The sequence below is a fragment of the Pyxicephalus adspersus genome, chromosome 8, assembly GCF_032062135.1.
Source record: "Pyxicephalus adspersus chromosome 8, UCB_Pads_2.0, whole genome shotgun sequence".
NCBI classification, from domain to species: domain Eukaryota; kingdom Metazoa; phylum Chordata; class Amphibia; order Anura; family Pyxicephalidae; genus Pyxicephalus; species Pyxicephalus adspersus.
The window spans coordinates 73,142,839-73,158,873 of NC_092865.1; the positions used below are offsets into that span (position 1 = coordinate 73,142,839).

Below are 16,035 nucleotides of genomic sequence, written 5' to 3' on the forward strand. Positions count from 1 at the left end.
CCATCCTTATACTCTACCCCAAGTGTGAGGGTGTTTACTTGAGGTGCCTTGTCATCCTGTTTTGATATTACTAATGGGACTCGTCAAGGGTGCCCATTGTTACCCATAATCTTTACTATGATGGTGGAGCCTCTTGCAGAGAGGATTCGTTTGGATTCTGCAGTCAAGAGACTACATATTTTTGGTAGGGAACGTAAGATTAGTCTGTTCAGAGACAACATCATGCTTGTACTGGCAGATCCACTATCCTTCCATAGTTGGAAATGTCCTAGACCAGGGGTGCCCAACACGTTGATCACGATCCACTGGTCGATCGCAAAGGCAACGGGACTCAATCCCGGAGCCCTGCCTTACCCCCTCCCTGCTGTACGGGATGCTGGGGATGTCTTTCGTCAGACAACACCAGGAACTTTGCGTCCAAGGCTCATTTAACAGTGGGGAGTGGGGAGGGAGGCAGAGAGGGCGGGAGGGCAGTCTGAGGTAAGCAGTGCTGGGCGGCCAAGTCAGTTCAGACTCAAGGTCAGGGCTCAATTACCGAGATACCTTTGTACAGATTAGCAGTTCTTTTTCTTGTGCAGCACATCATTCTCCTATGACAGGTGAACTGTAGCTTTCCTGTCACTATAATCTTGTAGTGCAATGTCTGTGCAATGTTCTGCCATTCAATCACCCTGATTCATTGACGCTCGACGCGCGTACGTACGTGCTGGTCAGCAAGCTCTATTAGCGCAAGTGGGGCCCGAGTTCCAGTGAACTCGCCTGCCGGTTTCCTGCAAAGATGAGCAAAGATCTCAAATACACCAATTAAGGCGATTAATTTTCAGCTGCGCGATTCAGGAGTAGATGTTGTTTGATTGGCGCACACCTGCGCCGTGTTCTGTGTGCATCTCCAGTCCATTTTACAGGTCAGTTTGAATCTTTATTGCTTGATGTTTTTTTGTGTAAGTGCTACTTTTTTATGTTACATTCTATTCCATCACAAGCTTCATTTATAGTTACATTTGTTGCACTTGTTGTTACTTTTTTTTTGGTTGCAACACTGCAAACTAATTTCTATTAAGCTGGATATATACTAAGTTTCACTTTCAAATATGTCATTACACAATAGTATGACTGTACAAAAATATGTGAACAAACATTTGTAACCTGATAAAAATTTAATTCTAGTTTGACTTTGGAGAAATCAAATATTTTAGTAAAGGATTATAGGCAAACATGTTATAATATATGTATTAAGGAACATTTAGTGATTTCACTTGTGTGTGTATATCAAAATACATTTAATTGTATACAAATACATATGCAATTTAATTAGTACTTTTTTAACTGGACTGGTGTGTGTGTAAGTAAGTTTGCTTGGATGGTATGCATTGATGTGATTTTTTGTAATCCTCATGATTGTTAGTTTCATCTGTTGCTACAATGTTTTTATGCCTGGTTTATAATGCCAGTTTCTGTTGTTTAGCAATTCTTCAGCAATGTGTTGTGATTTTTTCCACAAGTATAAAGTACAAATGTCTGCATGGTTTCCACACCAAACTCCTACTTGACCCCCTCATTGCTTTTGTCTCATTGTCACATATTGGTATTTGAATGTATTATGTACATAGTCCATTTCTTGCTGATGTAGACACTCTACACAAGTTTTGCATACCACATGGGGACCCCAGTACTTCTCTTAGTCCCCCCGGTTTAATACCAAAATAAGTAAGATATGCTTATTTCACAAATTCTGTATTCAAATTCTGTTTTTACTGAGAATATTCACCACAAATGTAGCAAAATACATTAGGGTCATTAAAACAACTTCTTCTTGAAGAACTCATATTTCTTTAAAAAAAGAAAATGTATGAATAAAAAGAAGGCAAATGAAAGTTTCATGAAAATAATGCTACATTCATTATATAAAATGCAAAACATCGGTGTAAATAAAGATTGATAATATTATGCTGAGTTAACATTTATTTTTGGTAAAATCGTCTATTACGATTCCTGTATCACAAGAACTAGAGCCAATTCACTGAAACTGATGTCATTTCTGGATTCAGCAGACCTGAAATACACTAAAAATCCTCGCAAAGGGGAAAACATTTTTTTTTGTTGAGCTGTCTTAGAATCATGTTGTATAAGAACCATCTAATATAATGTTACAATAATTAAGTAGACATAATAGTTGTATTACGTTGTATGAAAACAGTATAGTATACAGGGGATATACGTCATGATAGACTTTGATGATATTTCATCCAAATACTGAAGAGAAGGCAGAGGAGAAAGTACAACATTACAACATATTTGATATAAGATTAAATAATTGCTACTTAAGATTACATGTTTTGTATAGTATATAAAGTGTAAAAACCTATCTTTCGCTACCTCGATATATTATAAAACAGGCATGTATGGATACAAATTATGAAGGTATATCAGAAACAATATGTAACATTGTAATATACCTAAAATTCCAACAATAGCACATCAAAGTCAGTGGTAGGTAATAAAGATAAAATTGTATCCATGTGGTATTCGGCCACCCCAATATGTGTTTAAAGAAGTGAAATCAAATTAAAAGGGTGAACATCACATTATTATATCCCTGTTAAGGATTATAGGAAGGGTTTGAAGGGCATCATATCATTTAGACCTGGGGGTACTAAGGCATTAGGTAAAAATATTCACTTTGCTTCTGTTCTTACCAGGATTTTATCTATATCCCTTCTTTTAGGAGTTTCGTGCCCATATGGTAATTAATGGACGTGATAATTTTTTCAGTATTGATGGAAAAAGATAGACTACTACAGTTGTGGAGCAGGCTATGTGGTGTTCTATTTTATGTAAGAAGCAAAGAGAAGGTTTTTTTGGCAAACAGTAAATTGTATTAGTGATCATTTCTCTTAATACAGAAAACAAGTAATCACTGACTCTTAATACAGTAGAATCATGATATTCATAGATTTAGTCATATATACACTAGACAGTATCCGTCAACTCCTTTCCTTATTTGTGAGTAGTCAGCCATCATACTTTCATTCCATAAACCTTGGTAGCGGTGCTCCATTAACTGAATGTCCTGGTGAAAACGTTCTCTTTGTTTGTCACTTACCATTTTTCCGGGATGAATTCTAGATGTGAGTGCAAGGAATGTATTTGTAATGACGTGACAACCCAGTTTCTGGTCTGAATCAAGCAGATTCTGAACTCTTTCCTTGTATTCAGGAGACTTATTGTGTCCAGGAAATTTTCACACAGCCATGAATGCATCCCAAGCTTCTAGCTCAGCTGCTGGGAGAGATTGTTTGAAAACATCATCCTGCAAAACAGACAATCTGTGGCCCTATAAATATCCCTTTCAGCAAGCCAATGACCTTTAGATCCCCACAGATGTTATTTTCAATATCTAATAAAAGAAAAAAGGGAGAACCGATTTTTTATTACAATGTATATGCTTTATATGATTAATTTGTCCAAAAGTGGACAACACTGTATATAGATGTATATGTCTAAAGAAAAATTATTTTCTTTTCCAATTAAGACACTTTTCAAATTGCTTATATCTAAGCAACAAAAGTTGCTCATAACAAGAAGCCTAAGAATTTAATATTTTAAATATATAAGGGATTATTGATGACCATAATTGTACATCCACATAAGAAAGTACATTTGTACAGAAAATTTTATTAATTAACAATTTTTTTAAACAATAAATTATTTCAATTTTCTTTTTTCTGTATATAAATTAAGGAACTGTTGGTATTTCTCAAGACACATTTTATTCATAACAATTAAAGCATTCATAGGGCTTTTTTTTTACAAGTACTTAATATTACATCAATTCTATTGACATATATCGGTATAAATATTTATCACATGATTACATATTCAGTCATATCCATGTGTCTCTAGTTATATAAAAAAAGGGGGGAAATATCATTAGTGGGTCTAGAGGAATGGCTGGAAGCTTAAGATTTCATTGAGTCCTGGTGTATTTGTTGCGTTGAGGAGATAAATCCATTTTGCTTCTTTTTGTAAAATGTAAAAATCCCAATTGCCTCCTCTGGGGTCCTCCAATACCTGCTCTAGAGCCAGGAATTTTAGTTCCTTAGTACCGGTATTAAAATTGTGTCTCGTTGCCATGTGGTGACTTAGAGGAGTGACTGTCTTTCAATTTTTTATGGCATATATATGTTCCTAAATAATTTTTCTAAACTCACTTTTCGTCATTATAATAATGACCACAGCTGCAAAAAGCAAGGTAGATTATTCCTTTTGTTTTATAGATCACAATTTGTTACAGATTATGATGAATTTTCACAGGTATCTCTATTTTATCATTTTTCCCATAAATCCAAGAACATTGTCTACATAATCCGCAGGGTGAATGTAAGGAACTTACCCGCCCTGCGAGCCCGCGGTGTCCCTGGGGTTCCCAGCCACAGTAGCAGGCAGCATGGCCGAGGCTGCTGCCCTACCCGCAGCTTGTCTGTCTCTGCAGGCGGAGGGATCCATCCTGGCCAAACTACTGTTCAGCCAGGCTGCAGCCCTTGCATCCCTTTAGATGTGGTTAATGATGTTCATGCTCTCAGCACTCCTTTGCAACAAGTGCAAAGTAGTGCACGTCCTAGGGGTGCTGTAGGAAGAGGTGCGCGTGTTACTATGCGTCCCTCTTGTACCCCCCGAGGGCGTGGCACTCGGCTGCCTCGCCCGGGGGCAGGACATAGTTAGTTTGAATTCCCTGCGGCCAATCAGCCGCAGGGGATTTACCCAGTCTCCTATCAGACGGTGCCAGGTGGCGCAAGGTCATTGGTCATCCTGGCCATTTAAGGAGAGCCTGTCCTTTACACCATTGCCCGATATAGCCTCTGTTACCACAGTGTGCTTGGGTGTGTCTTTGTGTACTTTAAACTTATCTGCTTGTCATCTCCTCAGTGACCTGGTCTGAAACTAACTCTGATTGAACTCTGCCAGCCCTGACCTCGGATTGTTACTGACCTGCATTTGCCTTATCCTTCTGTACCTTGCTTGATTGAAATTAACCCTTGCTGTGCTGTGCTGTTTTGAATAAACCTGATTCAAGGATATCTGGAGTTGGTTGTGGTTTGTGTGCCCAGGCGCATTACAGTGAAGTTCCCCCTTCTTGTTTTGTAAATTTTCTTTCTTTCTCAGTTTTGTAGTGACTATATACTAATTTATCCTTCAGCAAAGGCAATGTCTTGAATGTTATTTGAGGATACATGTTGATATGTTTTTTTAAAGACTGGATTAGAAGTGAGAATTGGCCAATATTTCCCACAAATATTTCTTAGTTTATTATGTTGTTCTGAATATTCTGTAATTATTCTCACTTGATCTACTTGTTTCATAGATTTATTAGTTGCAAATAATATTTCTGTTCTCCTTTGTTGTTTAACTCTGTTAAAAGCTTTCATAAGGGTAGTTTTCTTATAACCCTTTTGTAGCAACCTCAACTGTAGGTCCTTAGCAGCTGTCTCAAATTCAGAATCTTTAGAACAGTTTCTTCTAATTCTTAAGTTTTGGGAAAATAGGATACTCCTTTTTAAGGACTCCAGATGGACACTTGTTGCCGACAAAATAGTGTTTCCTGGCGTAAGTTTACGGCATACCTTGTAGGAAACCTTTAAATCCTGTTTGATACAGATTTCTATATTTAAGAATGGGAGAGAGACGTTACTCGATTGTATGCTAAACTTCAGATTAAAGTTATTGATACACAGTTTTTGAAGAATTTTAACAATATTGTCTCAGAGCCCTGCCATAGGATGAGGACAGCATCGATCTCCCCCTACCATAGCAAAACATGGCGGAAGTACATCGGGAGGCCCCCATCAGCCATGATCATTCTTTCCCCACCTGGCTCCCTGACACCATTGGGCCACCTGGAGGGTTACTCATGCTTTTGTGAATTTTAGGCAGGGAATAAAAGTTTGGCACTTTGGAATGCTTGTTATTAAGATAGGAGAAAACCTTAGAATCAATAGCTCCCTCATTTTGGCTAAAGTAATCAATGTATAATATTCTTAAATTTACTTAGACTTAATTTTTTTATACCATTTAGAATTCCCTAGTATTTTTTGGCACATCTCTATAAATTGATTATTGTCTAAAATTACAACATTACTGCCTTTATCAGACAGTTTGATTGTAATATTAACATTCTTACAAAAAACATTGTAATGTTTTTTTGTTAAGTTTCCCTGCCATTTGGGTATTTCTATCTTATCAACTGCCTGTGACGCTTGTTGTACAAAGGTATGTATCATGGGGTTTTGTCTTAAGTCAGGGAATTTATCTGATTTTAAATTTACTGCAAAGACATATCATTGTTAATATCAGTTGGAACCTGTGAATCTTCTAAATTACTTTCCTCCCATAGTTCCATGAGATTTCTAAGAGTTCTAAATTCTTCTATATGTGTGTATAACCTTCATATTGTTTGTTGAGTTCTTCTTGTTTTAGGTTCTTTATCAAAAAAGGCTTTAAAAATAGCCTTCTAGCGAAAAGGTGCAGATGTTTTATAAACTCAAATTTACTGAAATCGTTGGAGGGACAAAAGCCTAATCCTAATTGAAGTATTTCTAATTCACTTTCTGAGAGTTTATATTTTGTCAAATTCACCACACTCAAGTGATGGTGCTGGGAATTTTGTAGACACAATTCCATATTGACACCATAATGTTTTTTAGAGGAATCAATGAAGATACGCCATTCAGATGGAACATGCTCTTGTGACAAACTGTTAGGGAGTCATTTATATCATGACAGTAGCACAGTGAGCCATCACTAAGGAAGAACGTTGTCAAGTTATGATTTTGTTTTCTGTAGTGAGTTACAGTTACACCCTTTGCAAGCAAGTTCTTCTGTTCAAGCCTTGAAGCAAGAAGTTCTGATTTAGATCACAAACAAGATCACTCAGCTCTGCTTGTGTAAAGGTCTCTGCTTCTGAATCTTCATCGCCCAGGTAGTCAGGATCAGATAATTCGGGGTTGTAACTGTCTGCAACTCCAGCGCATTCTTCATCACCTTCTACAGAAGCAAGTCCATCATTTGGCGGTACCGGAACTGGCAATGACTCATCATGGGGAACAGGCCTCATTGCAAAGTCAAGGTTGGGATATAGAATTTTGTGCCTAGTCTTACCTGAGAATCCACTTTGTTGACGTGGCAAAAATAGCAGTCGATTAGATGGTCTTGCGGTTCTCCTCACACCATCGGGATTGCAAATGGCATTGATGCTTTATGCCGATTTAGCCAGTCACTCTCAGCCTGGAACACTCTGGCTCTCTCTCAGCCTGGAACACTCTGGCTCTCTCTCAGCCTGGAACACTCTGGCTCTTTTTCAACCTGGAACACTCTGGCTCTTTTTCAACCTGGAACCCTCTGGCTCTCTCTCAGCCTGGAACACTCTGGCGCTCTCTCAGCCTGGAATCCTCTCTGGCTCTCTCTTCAGCTTGGAATCCACTCTGGCTCCCTCTTCAGCCTGGAACACTCTGGCTCTCTCTCAGCCTGGAATCCACTCTGGCTCTCTCTCAGCCTGGAATCCACTCTGGCTCTCTGTTAGCCTGGAATCCACTCTGGCTCTCTTTCAGCCTCTTGCTGATCACACTACAGCCTACCACACACTGGCTGATCATCACCCCTTCCTGCATCTGAGTGCAGGTGCAAATAACTCAAATCAGGATTGCGTTGGGCCAAGTAACCCACCTTTTCACTCCCTTGGCCAGCTCCAGGGCCCTATAGTCCCTGGTTTCTTCCTAAAAACCTATACAAACCTAATCACTTTTGTTTCCCTGGAGCCTTTAATGCACTTTCCCTGCCATTTTGGGACACTCTGTCACAGTACTAATCCAAATCTAACTTTTAAAAAAAGATAATTTAGTGTGCAGTCACTTTAAACAAATAAAGGAAGTCAAAGTAATGATGATAAAGGGGGAACTTATCCATGTGGTTTATGTACACAATGCGTATGGATACACAAAAACAAGGAACAGTTTAAAGCACCAATCAAAAAGATTCCAAAGTTAAAACATGCAGTAAATTGTAAAACCAAGGGTATTATATATCTGGTATTCTGTAATTGTGGGTGTTTCTATGTAGGCAGAACAAGAAGGGAGTTTAGGAAATGAGATTACGAGCATATATATGGCATTAAAAGGGGAAAAAGTAAAGTAATGTAAGTGGGCTGTGAACCCCAGTAATTGTGCACTAATTGGCTAAGAAAGGGTAATTATGGGATATCACTTTATAATAATTAATTTGCGGTGGGTTTCCACCATGGGTACACTAGATATATGGTGGCACTAGATATAGAGATGGGCATGCTAAATGATTAATTCTCCACACAACACATTTAAGGTATTGTGCTTTACTGCTTAGAGCACTTTTTTGCAACATAAATTGGATTTCTCATGAAATGGTTATTAATTTCCTATTATGTTCTACTAAACTTGTAAATTATAACAAGATGAATAAATGAGGGTGGTTTGTCCTTATGTCAATAGAAGATTGGAGCATATAACAGCTTGATTGCCATGACCACCGTCTTGTCCCTTACCACTGATTTTAAAAGAGAGTGTTGCTGAAAATATAAGCATCAGGTACATTGCTGTGCAAGACTTTGAATATAATGTATTTTTGCTGTAGACACGGTTTTGTCTGATGGTAAAACGAACATAAAAATAATGTAATTTTTTTTAATGGTTGTAGACTCCCTCCCCTCTCTCCTGAGGAAGTGGATATTTTGGATATATATACGTGAAACACGTAGAGTACAATCTCAAGATTTACTTACCATAGGGCTATTCTGAAAGGAGAGGTTAATGCTTGTAATCATGGTTTTACTGTGTTTTATATACTTGGAATGATCTCTTTTAATGGTAATCTTAATAAAATTTTGGTATTTTCATAATACATGTTGTTGGTATTGGCCTAAAAAATTGGTGTTCTTCACTGTATACTTTCCTCACCTCTGGAGGCTCTGGAGAACACCGGGCAGTTGCTTAGACTCTACGCCCCACACATGTCTTTGCCAACTGGGCTGGTGAAACGGTGGGTCCACCATTCTGCCCTGTGGCACTGTGACACAGAGACTGTCAATCCAGGGAACATCAGCTTGCCTTATGGGATCAGGAAGGAATTTTTTTCCTCTGCTGTAGCAAATTGAACCAAGTTTTTTTCTGGATCAGCTATGTCTATAGGGTTTTTTTCTGGGATGGACGACAAGGGATTTTAATGGAAGTGAAGGTGGAGAGCACGCAGCAGGGTGCTGCTCTGTCGTTCTCCCCCCCTCCATAGAGCAGAACGGTACAGCACTCTTTATGCATCATGCATGTTTTGCATCATTATTATTATTATTATTTGCATCGTTTGTCGTTGGAAAGATCATGAAACATCCTTTCCAACGACAATTATTGCACGTGTGTATGCAGCCTAAGAGTAATTATAGCCAACGTTTTAATCTATTCAAACTTAAGATTTGGTTAACTTGATCCATTTCTGATGTTATCTATTTCTTTTTTGATAAATTGTTATGAACATTGTTCGGTATTAACTTTTCCCCTAAAAAAGTGGGGTACTGGCCGCGAAACGCTTTTAGGAATAACATTAGTCAGATACATAATTCTAAAGTTCTTGAAGTTCCACTAGCTAACTTCCACTTTGCTACACAATATGCCGCAGTCTGTGAAAAATGTTAGGGCTTACTAATAATGTCACTTTATTATGTGACATTTTTGGGCCTATCAATTGGAAGATAGGACTTGTCTAGCCTTTCTACTTCATCTAGAGACAGCCCAAAGAAGTCAATGGACCTGTACTGCGCAAGCACTGGCTGAAGAAAAGTGAAGGAAATTTGTGAAAAACCTATGTTAACTTTTTGAAATGATCTTGTCACTTTGCCTTGGATAAGCAAGGTTGTTACTATTGTTACTATTTACTATTTTATGTAATTAAAGTGAATGTTTTTTTTTTTTTGGAAGGGGATAGGACCTCTCCTCAATTTTTTGTTGATGGCTGTATCCCTGCTTAGCTAAATATTAGTATTTGTTCTACAGCAGCTTTCACGGGAGTGTAGGTAAGTACACTATATCAAGATGTAATATATACACAGTTGTGTTCAGGAAAATAGCAGTCCAACATCAAAAACCTGAAATTTAATTTCTACATGACAAATAATTTACCAATAGGTGTGGTTGAATAATAGAAAAATAATAGCAGTGGGGTTAAATAAAATTTATTTTGATCTTTATTAACTTCATCTTTATTAATTCACTATAAACATTGTATAACCAACAAGTTTAGTCATTCCAGACTCAAGCATCATAAATTAAATAGAATTGACCATCTTTATTTATATGAATTATTGTCCATCTACAAACTGGGCAACATTACCCAACAGCTAGTCCTAAAAATCAAAACCAAACAGAGCAGGCCATCTTAAACCATGTAAAACACTGTCCACCCACAAAGTGGGTGACAATACCTCTAATAGAGATAAACTGCAATATGGCGGAGGGGTGGGGGGGTCATAATCTGGCAGCTTGCTATAGTAAATAAACTTGCCACAGGCTCAAACTAACAGCTCTCTGTAAAGGTAAGTCCACGTCTTCATTGGATATTGATTTTCCTACCAAAGTATCAGCAACCAATTGGATGATCAGCTCTAGCTTCCTCTTTTTACCATAGTCGCCTCCTCTCTCAGCTTCTTCCTTTCAGTTTCCTGTGTTCAAAGTGCATGTCCAACACAGATCAGCAGATTCTTATTTTTATTTCAATGGTGTAGTGCTCGCTTTCTTTAAACATAAATGGCCCTACATTTGCAGGCAAGGCAGGTAAATATTATATTATTATACTGGATTATAATAGAACAAAGAACACCAGCTGGGACAACCATCATGTGGTTAAATAGACCTTTGGGCCAAGTCCCTGGATTGTTACAAAATAGATTGTTTCTGTCTAAAATTAGTTAATATCAACTGAAAACTAAACAAAATCAAACAATCTGCAGACTTCGGTATCGCCCTCCCTGACACATTCACCCAAGTATAGGGTGTAATTGCTAATCCTGTGATTACATCATGCCCCTAACCATTACTGTTTGGCTTAAGCTTTATTGAAGGCATAAAAAAACCTTACAAGTGGCCTTTCTTTGTTTGATAGGGCAGCCAGGAGGTCTCGAGTGTTGAGTAAGCCTAGCACTGGTTGGTCTTGGTGAGCATCACTTGGAGCGCTGCATTACTGGTATCTGAAGTAATACATTGTATTTAAAATCAGCAAGTAACTAAAGTCACAAAAATAAAAAAACAATACTGTGCCTATTGTTATTTACACATCAACCTAACATTTCCATCTTGTTAAGGTGTTCTAAACAACAAGACAGCTTTGCTTTATCTTGGTCTTGCTGTTTGTCCTCCGTTCAGTACGCAGAAAGTTATCGAGGCCAGGTAACAAATAGCACTACTAACAATGACATACAATTAGAACTGTTTTCCTTGTTTAAAAATAATTCCAAACATTGCAGCATTTTAAGTGCCACAGTTTGTATTTATTTTTGTTTTTTTGTTTCTTGAAATGTGAGTAGGTTCTCTATCTACGTTGGATGTTTCAAACGCAAAATGAACATTTATTTTTAAATGTATGTTTTTCAAGCCATTAACCTTGATATCCACTAAATGTCCGGCACAAACCTTTATTCAGCGTCTAAATAACTAATACCCCCTGCTACTGAGGAGTTGTGGATTTATTCTCTCACTAATTCACATTTCAGCTCTTTCATTGCGTATTTTAGGAAATAATTAGATTTTTCACAGACTTCATTGTACTGAAGGAATACCTTGACATGTTCAAATTTGAAAAATTTAATTTGCTTAGCAATCCTTTTTTTCTAAGTCAAATGTGATCCCATTGTTGGGAAATCACTTAAAGATCAACTGATTAAAATAATTAAAGAATGGACAAGCCGAAATGCTACTTACATGTAATGAGATATTGCACAGTAAAGAAGGGAATGGTATAGAGAAAATATTATTGGTATGGTATGCTTACATATGGTAATAATATATAATATTCTAATCTCTTTTATACAATTCATTTACTTTTTTGCATGGAAAGGAGGAGAGATAGGGAGCCAGATGCAGAAGTTATTACGGCCAAGGGTCTTGATACAGATAACCTGCAGGAGGATCATTGAAAAAATTCACACTGGGGCCCATAAATCTGTACATATTCCACTGGCTGCAGCAAAGTTGATCCAGAAGATGGCAAATAAACTTGGTTTAGTTCCTTGAGTTGTTCCAACAGGGGAAAAATTTCCTTTCAGATCCCATGATGTTCCCTAGATCAATAGTCTCTGTTATCTTTACATTAAAGCCTTAATACCCAGTTATATTCTGTGCTTCTAGAAATCATCCAGCTTTTTCCTAATATCCTAATATCCATAGTATTTGCTGAAACTACTTCTTGGGGGAGTCTATTCCACATTTTCACAGACCTTACAGTGAAGAATCCCTTCCTTATCCGGAGATTAAATTTCTTTCTTTACCCCTAGACACAAAGAGTGCCCTCTTGTTCTTCGTAATAAAGTGATTAAGCGGGAAGAGAGTTCTCTATATGTTCTCATTTTCCTTTGTGTAAAAAAAAAATGTTTAGTAAATCTGCCTTTTCCTTATCCCCAGTTAACAACCCAGCGACATCCTTTAAGGAATAAGTGGGAAAGAACGCGTTTGGTGTAATTGCCTACGCTATCTTAAGGATATTATAGACAAACCCTAGGGTTAGTTCCAAAAAATAATAAAAGACGAACAGAAGGAGGGTTTTTTGGGCCTAAATATATTCAAAATGAGTTCAAAGAAATAATATATATATAGTAGATGATATATTGCATAATCACAATTATCAATAATATGCTCAACCCCCCTTATTTACTCTTGGCATCCACATCATGCTAGGTAAAAAGGGGGGGGGGGGTCATTTCTAGACAAACACTCCTGGTTAATAATGGACATGAAAAATAAGGACAAAGATCCTGTTTAAGTTAATCAACAGGTCTGTTAGTTGTGACCTTGAAGGTGAAGTTCCTAAGTCTCCTATTACCCAACACGTTTTGCCATAACGGCTTCCTCAGGAGAGCTTGAGACACATGTACTTTTAAATCAAATACATAATATACATATAGTAAGGTCCATCCATTAATTGAAATTAAATACATAGATGTAAATGAAAAAGAAAACATTAAACATATTGGATGTGTGTCCTAGCATGTCTCTTGGTATTTCAGGAAACATGAAACGAAAAAAAACAATAACAGAGATTTCAATTACCATGACATTGACTGGAGCAATGGCACTACAGGAACAGCAAAAGGAAGGAAATTTGTGAATTTAATACAAGATAATTTTATGGTACAGTTTATAGAAGCCCCAACTAGAAATGATACTCTGCTGGACCTAGTTCTTTCTAATAATGCAGAGCTTATAACAAATGTGCAAATAAAAGAGAATCTGGGTAGCAGTGACCAAAAGATTTCATTTATTGTAAGCTGTAATCAGGAAGCAAAAACAAGAAAGATAAAAACATTTAATTTTAAGAAAGCAAATTTTCCATTATTAAGGGCGGCTCTCTGTGACTCGGACTGGGAGACAATATTGTCCTCAAAGAACACAGAACAGAAATGGCAATGTTACAAGTCTGTTCTACAAAAACAAACTGAAAAATATATTCGAATGGGTAATAAGTTTAAGAGGCTAAAATTAAAACCTATGTGGCTCACAGCTGATGTTAAAAAAGCCATAAGGAACAAGAAAAGGGCGTTCCAAAAATATAAAAATGAAGGATCACCTTCATCATTTGAAACCTATAAAGAATATAACAAAAGATATAAAAAGGAGATAAAATGTGCAAAACGTCCAAATGAAAAACTGATTGCAAAGGAAAGTAAGGCAAACCCCCCAAAATTTTTCAAATATATTAATAGCAAAAAGTTCAGATCTGAGCATGTAGGCCCCTTAAAGGATGCCATTGGGTTGGTATCTGGGGATAAAGAAAAGGTGGATATGAACACTTTTTTTTAGCTCTGTGTACACGAAGGAAAATGGCAGAGCTCAAGCCCAAATTCATAATAGCAATGTCACTGCCTTAAATAAGTCACAATGACTCAGAATTGATATGATCGAGAAACAGCTGGGAAAAATTAAGGTTGACAAAGCAACAGGACCTGATGGATTACATCCATGTGTCCTCAAAGAGCTGAGCTCAGTTATTTCAAAGCCATTATTTCTAATTTTAAGAGACTCTTTAGTCACTGGCAAGGTACCGATGGATTGGTGTAAGGACAATGTGGTTCCTATCTTAAAAAAAGGAGCAAAGTCATTATCAGGTAACTACAGACCAGTTAGTTTAACGTCCATAGTTGGAAAGGTACTGGGAAAGTTTGATAAAAAACCACATAGAGCAGTTTCTGCTAGAAAACAATATTATAAGTGATAGTCAGCATGGCTTTTAAGAAAGACAGAAGTTGTCAAACAAATGTACTCTCTTTTTATGAGGAGGTAAGTACAGGTAGACAGTGGGATAGCAGTTGATATAGTATACTTGGACTTTGCTAAAGCATTTGACACTGTACCCCACAGACGGTTATTAAGCAACTTAGGATCAATAGGTTCAGAAAAGTAAATCTGTAAATAGATAGAGAACTGGCTTAAAGACCACATCCAGAGAGTAGTGATTAATTATTCATACTCTGGATAGTCCAAGGTTATTAGTGGTGTACCCCAGAATTCAGTATTGGGACGTTTACTGTTTGACATCGAGCATCTGCATGCATGGCTAGAGGGAGAGACTGTTGGGCTGGTAATCGGGACCAGGTGGGAAATTTGAAATATTTTAAAGTATTTTTAATGTACCGCTTTTACATTTAAAAATTCTTAGTATTCATACTGCCAGGAAAGGTTAAAGTAAAGATAAGAGACTGCTGATCCAGGGAACATCAGATTGTCTCATGGAAACTTGAAGGAATTTTTTCCCCTGTTGAAGCAAATTGTACCAGGGTTTTTTTTTTGCCTTCCTCTGGACCAACTATGTTCACAGGGTTTAATATCTGGAAAATGTTTATTTCCACTATGGTTGAACTTGAAGAATTTATGTCTTTTTTCATCGTGACCTACTATGTAACTATGATTTAAGAGTACATGTGTCTCAAGATCCCCTGAGGAAGCCGTTATGGCGAAATGTGTTGGGTGGTATGGACTTAAGAGCTTCACTTTTACGGTCACAACTAACAAACCTTAATGATTAACCTAAACAGGATCTTTGTTTTTATTTTTCATGTCCATTATTTACCAGGAGTGTTTGTCTAGAAATGACCCCCCCCCCCTTTTTACCTATCATGATGTGAATGCCAAGGGTAAATAAGGGGGGTTGAGCACAATATTGATAACTGTGCCTATGCAATATATCATGTACTATAGGTATTAGTTCTTTGAACTCATTTTGAATATATTTTAGCCAAAAGAAACTTTTTTCTGTTCGTTCTTTATTATCTTTTGTTATATTCGTTATAATTTTCGAATGATAAAGGTGATCCTTCATTTGTTATTATGTAACTTCTTTCCATTATATCTTTATTGCAGGATGGTGGAGTACTCCCTGGATCTGCAGAATATAAACCTGTCTGCTATCCGAACTGTTCGTGTTCTCAGACCACTGAAGGCCATCAACAGAGTTCCTAGTAAGTGTCATTTTTCTACACTAGGGATAGGCAGCCTATGCCTCTCAAGTTGTTTTTATGGATGCATACTCCAAAATACTCTTCTAGCTTGCAGTTGTAGAATATAATGATAGTCACAACTGGAAAGTCATATGCTGCTTTTGTCTATTCTACCCAGATATCTCTTACCTTTTTAAGCTTGATTTTGTTACCAATATGAGGTGGGTGGAATAGGAGAATGTATAATCTGTTTCTGGTAGTCTCCTCAGCTCTATGTCATTAAATGTGTGTACATTTCTTTCCTATATTATTCGAGACCA

General features: G+C 37.2%; 1 protein-coding gene across 1 annotated transcript in view; it reads left to right on the plus strand.

Annotated features, from left to right (window-relative positions):
- The window catches only part of CACNA1I (calcium voltage-gated channel subunit alpha1 I), a 370,590-nt gene that overhangs the window by 31,600 nt on the left and 322,955 nt on the right, over positions 1–16,035 (plus strand). The window contains exon 2 of the mRNA XM_072421248.1: positions 15,639–15,736. Coding sequence (XP_072277349.1) covers positions 15,640–15,736 — 97 coding nt within the window. The 5' untranslated portion in view covers position 15,639. The remainder of the gene's footprint in view (positions 1–15,638; positions 15,737–16,035) is intronic.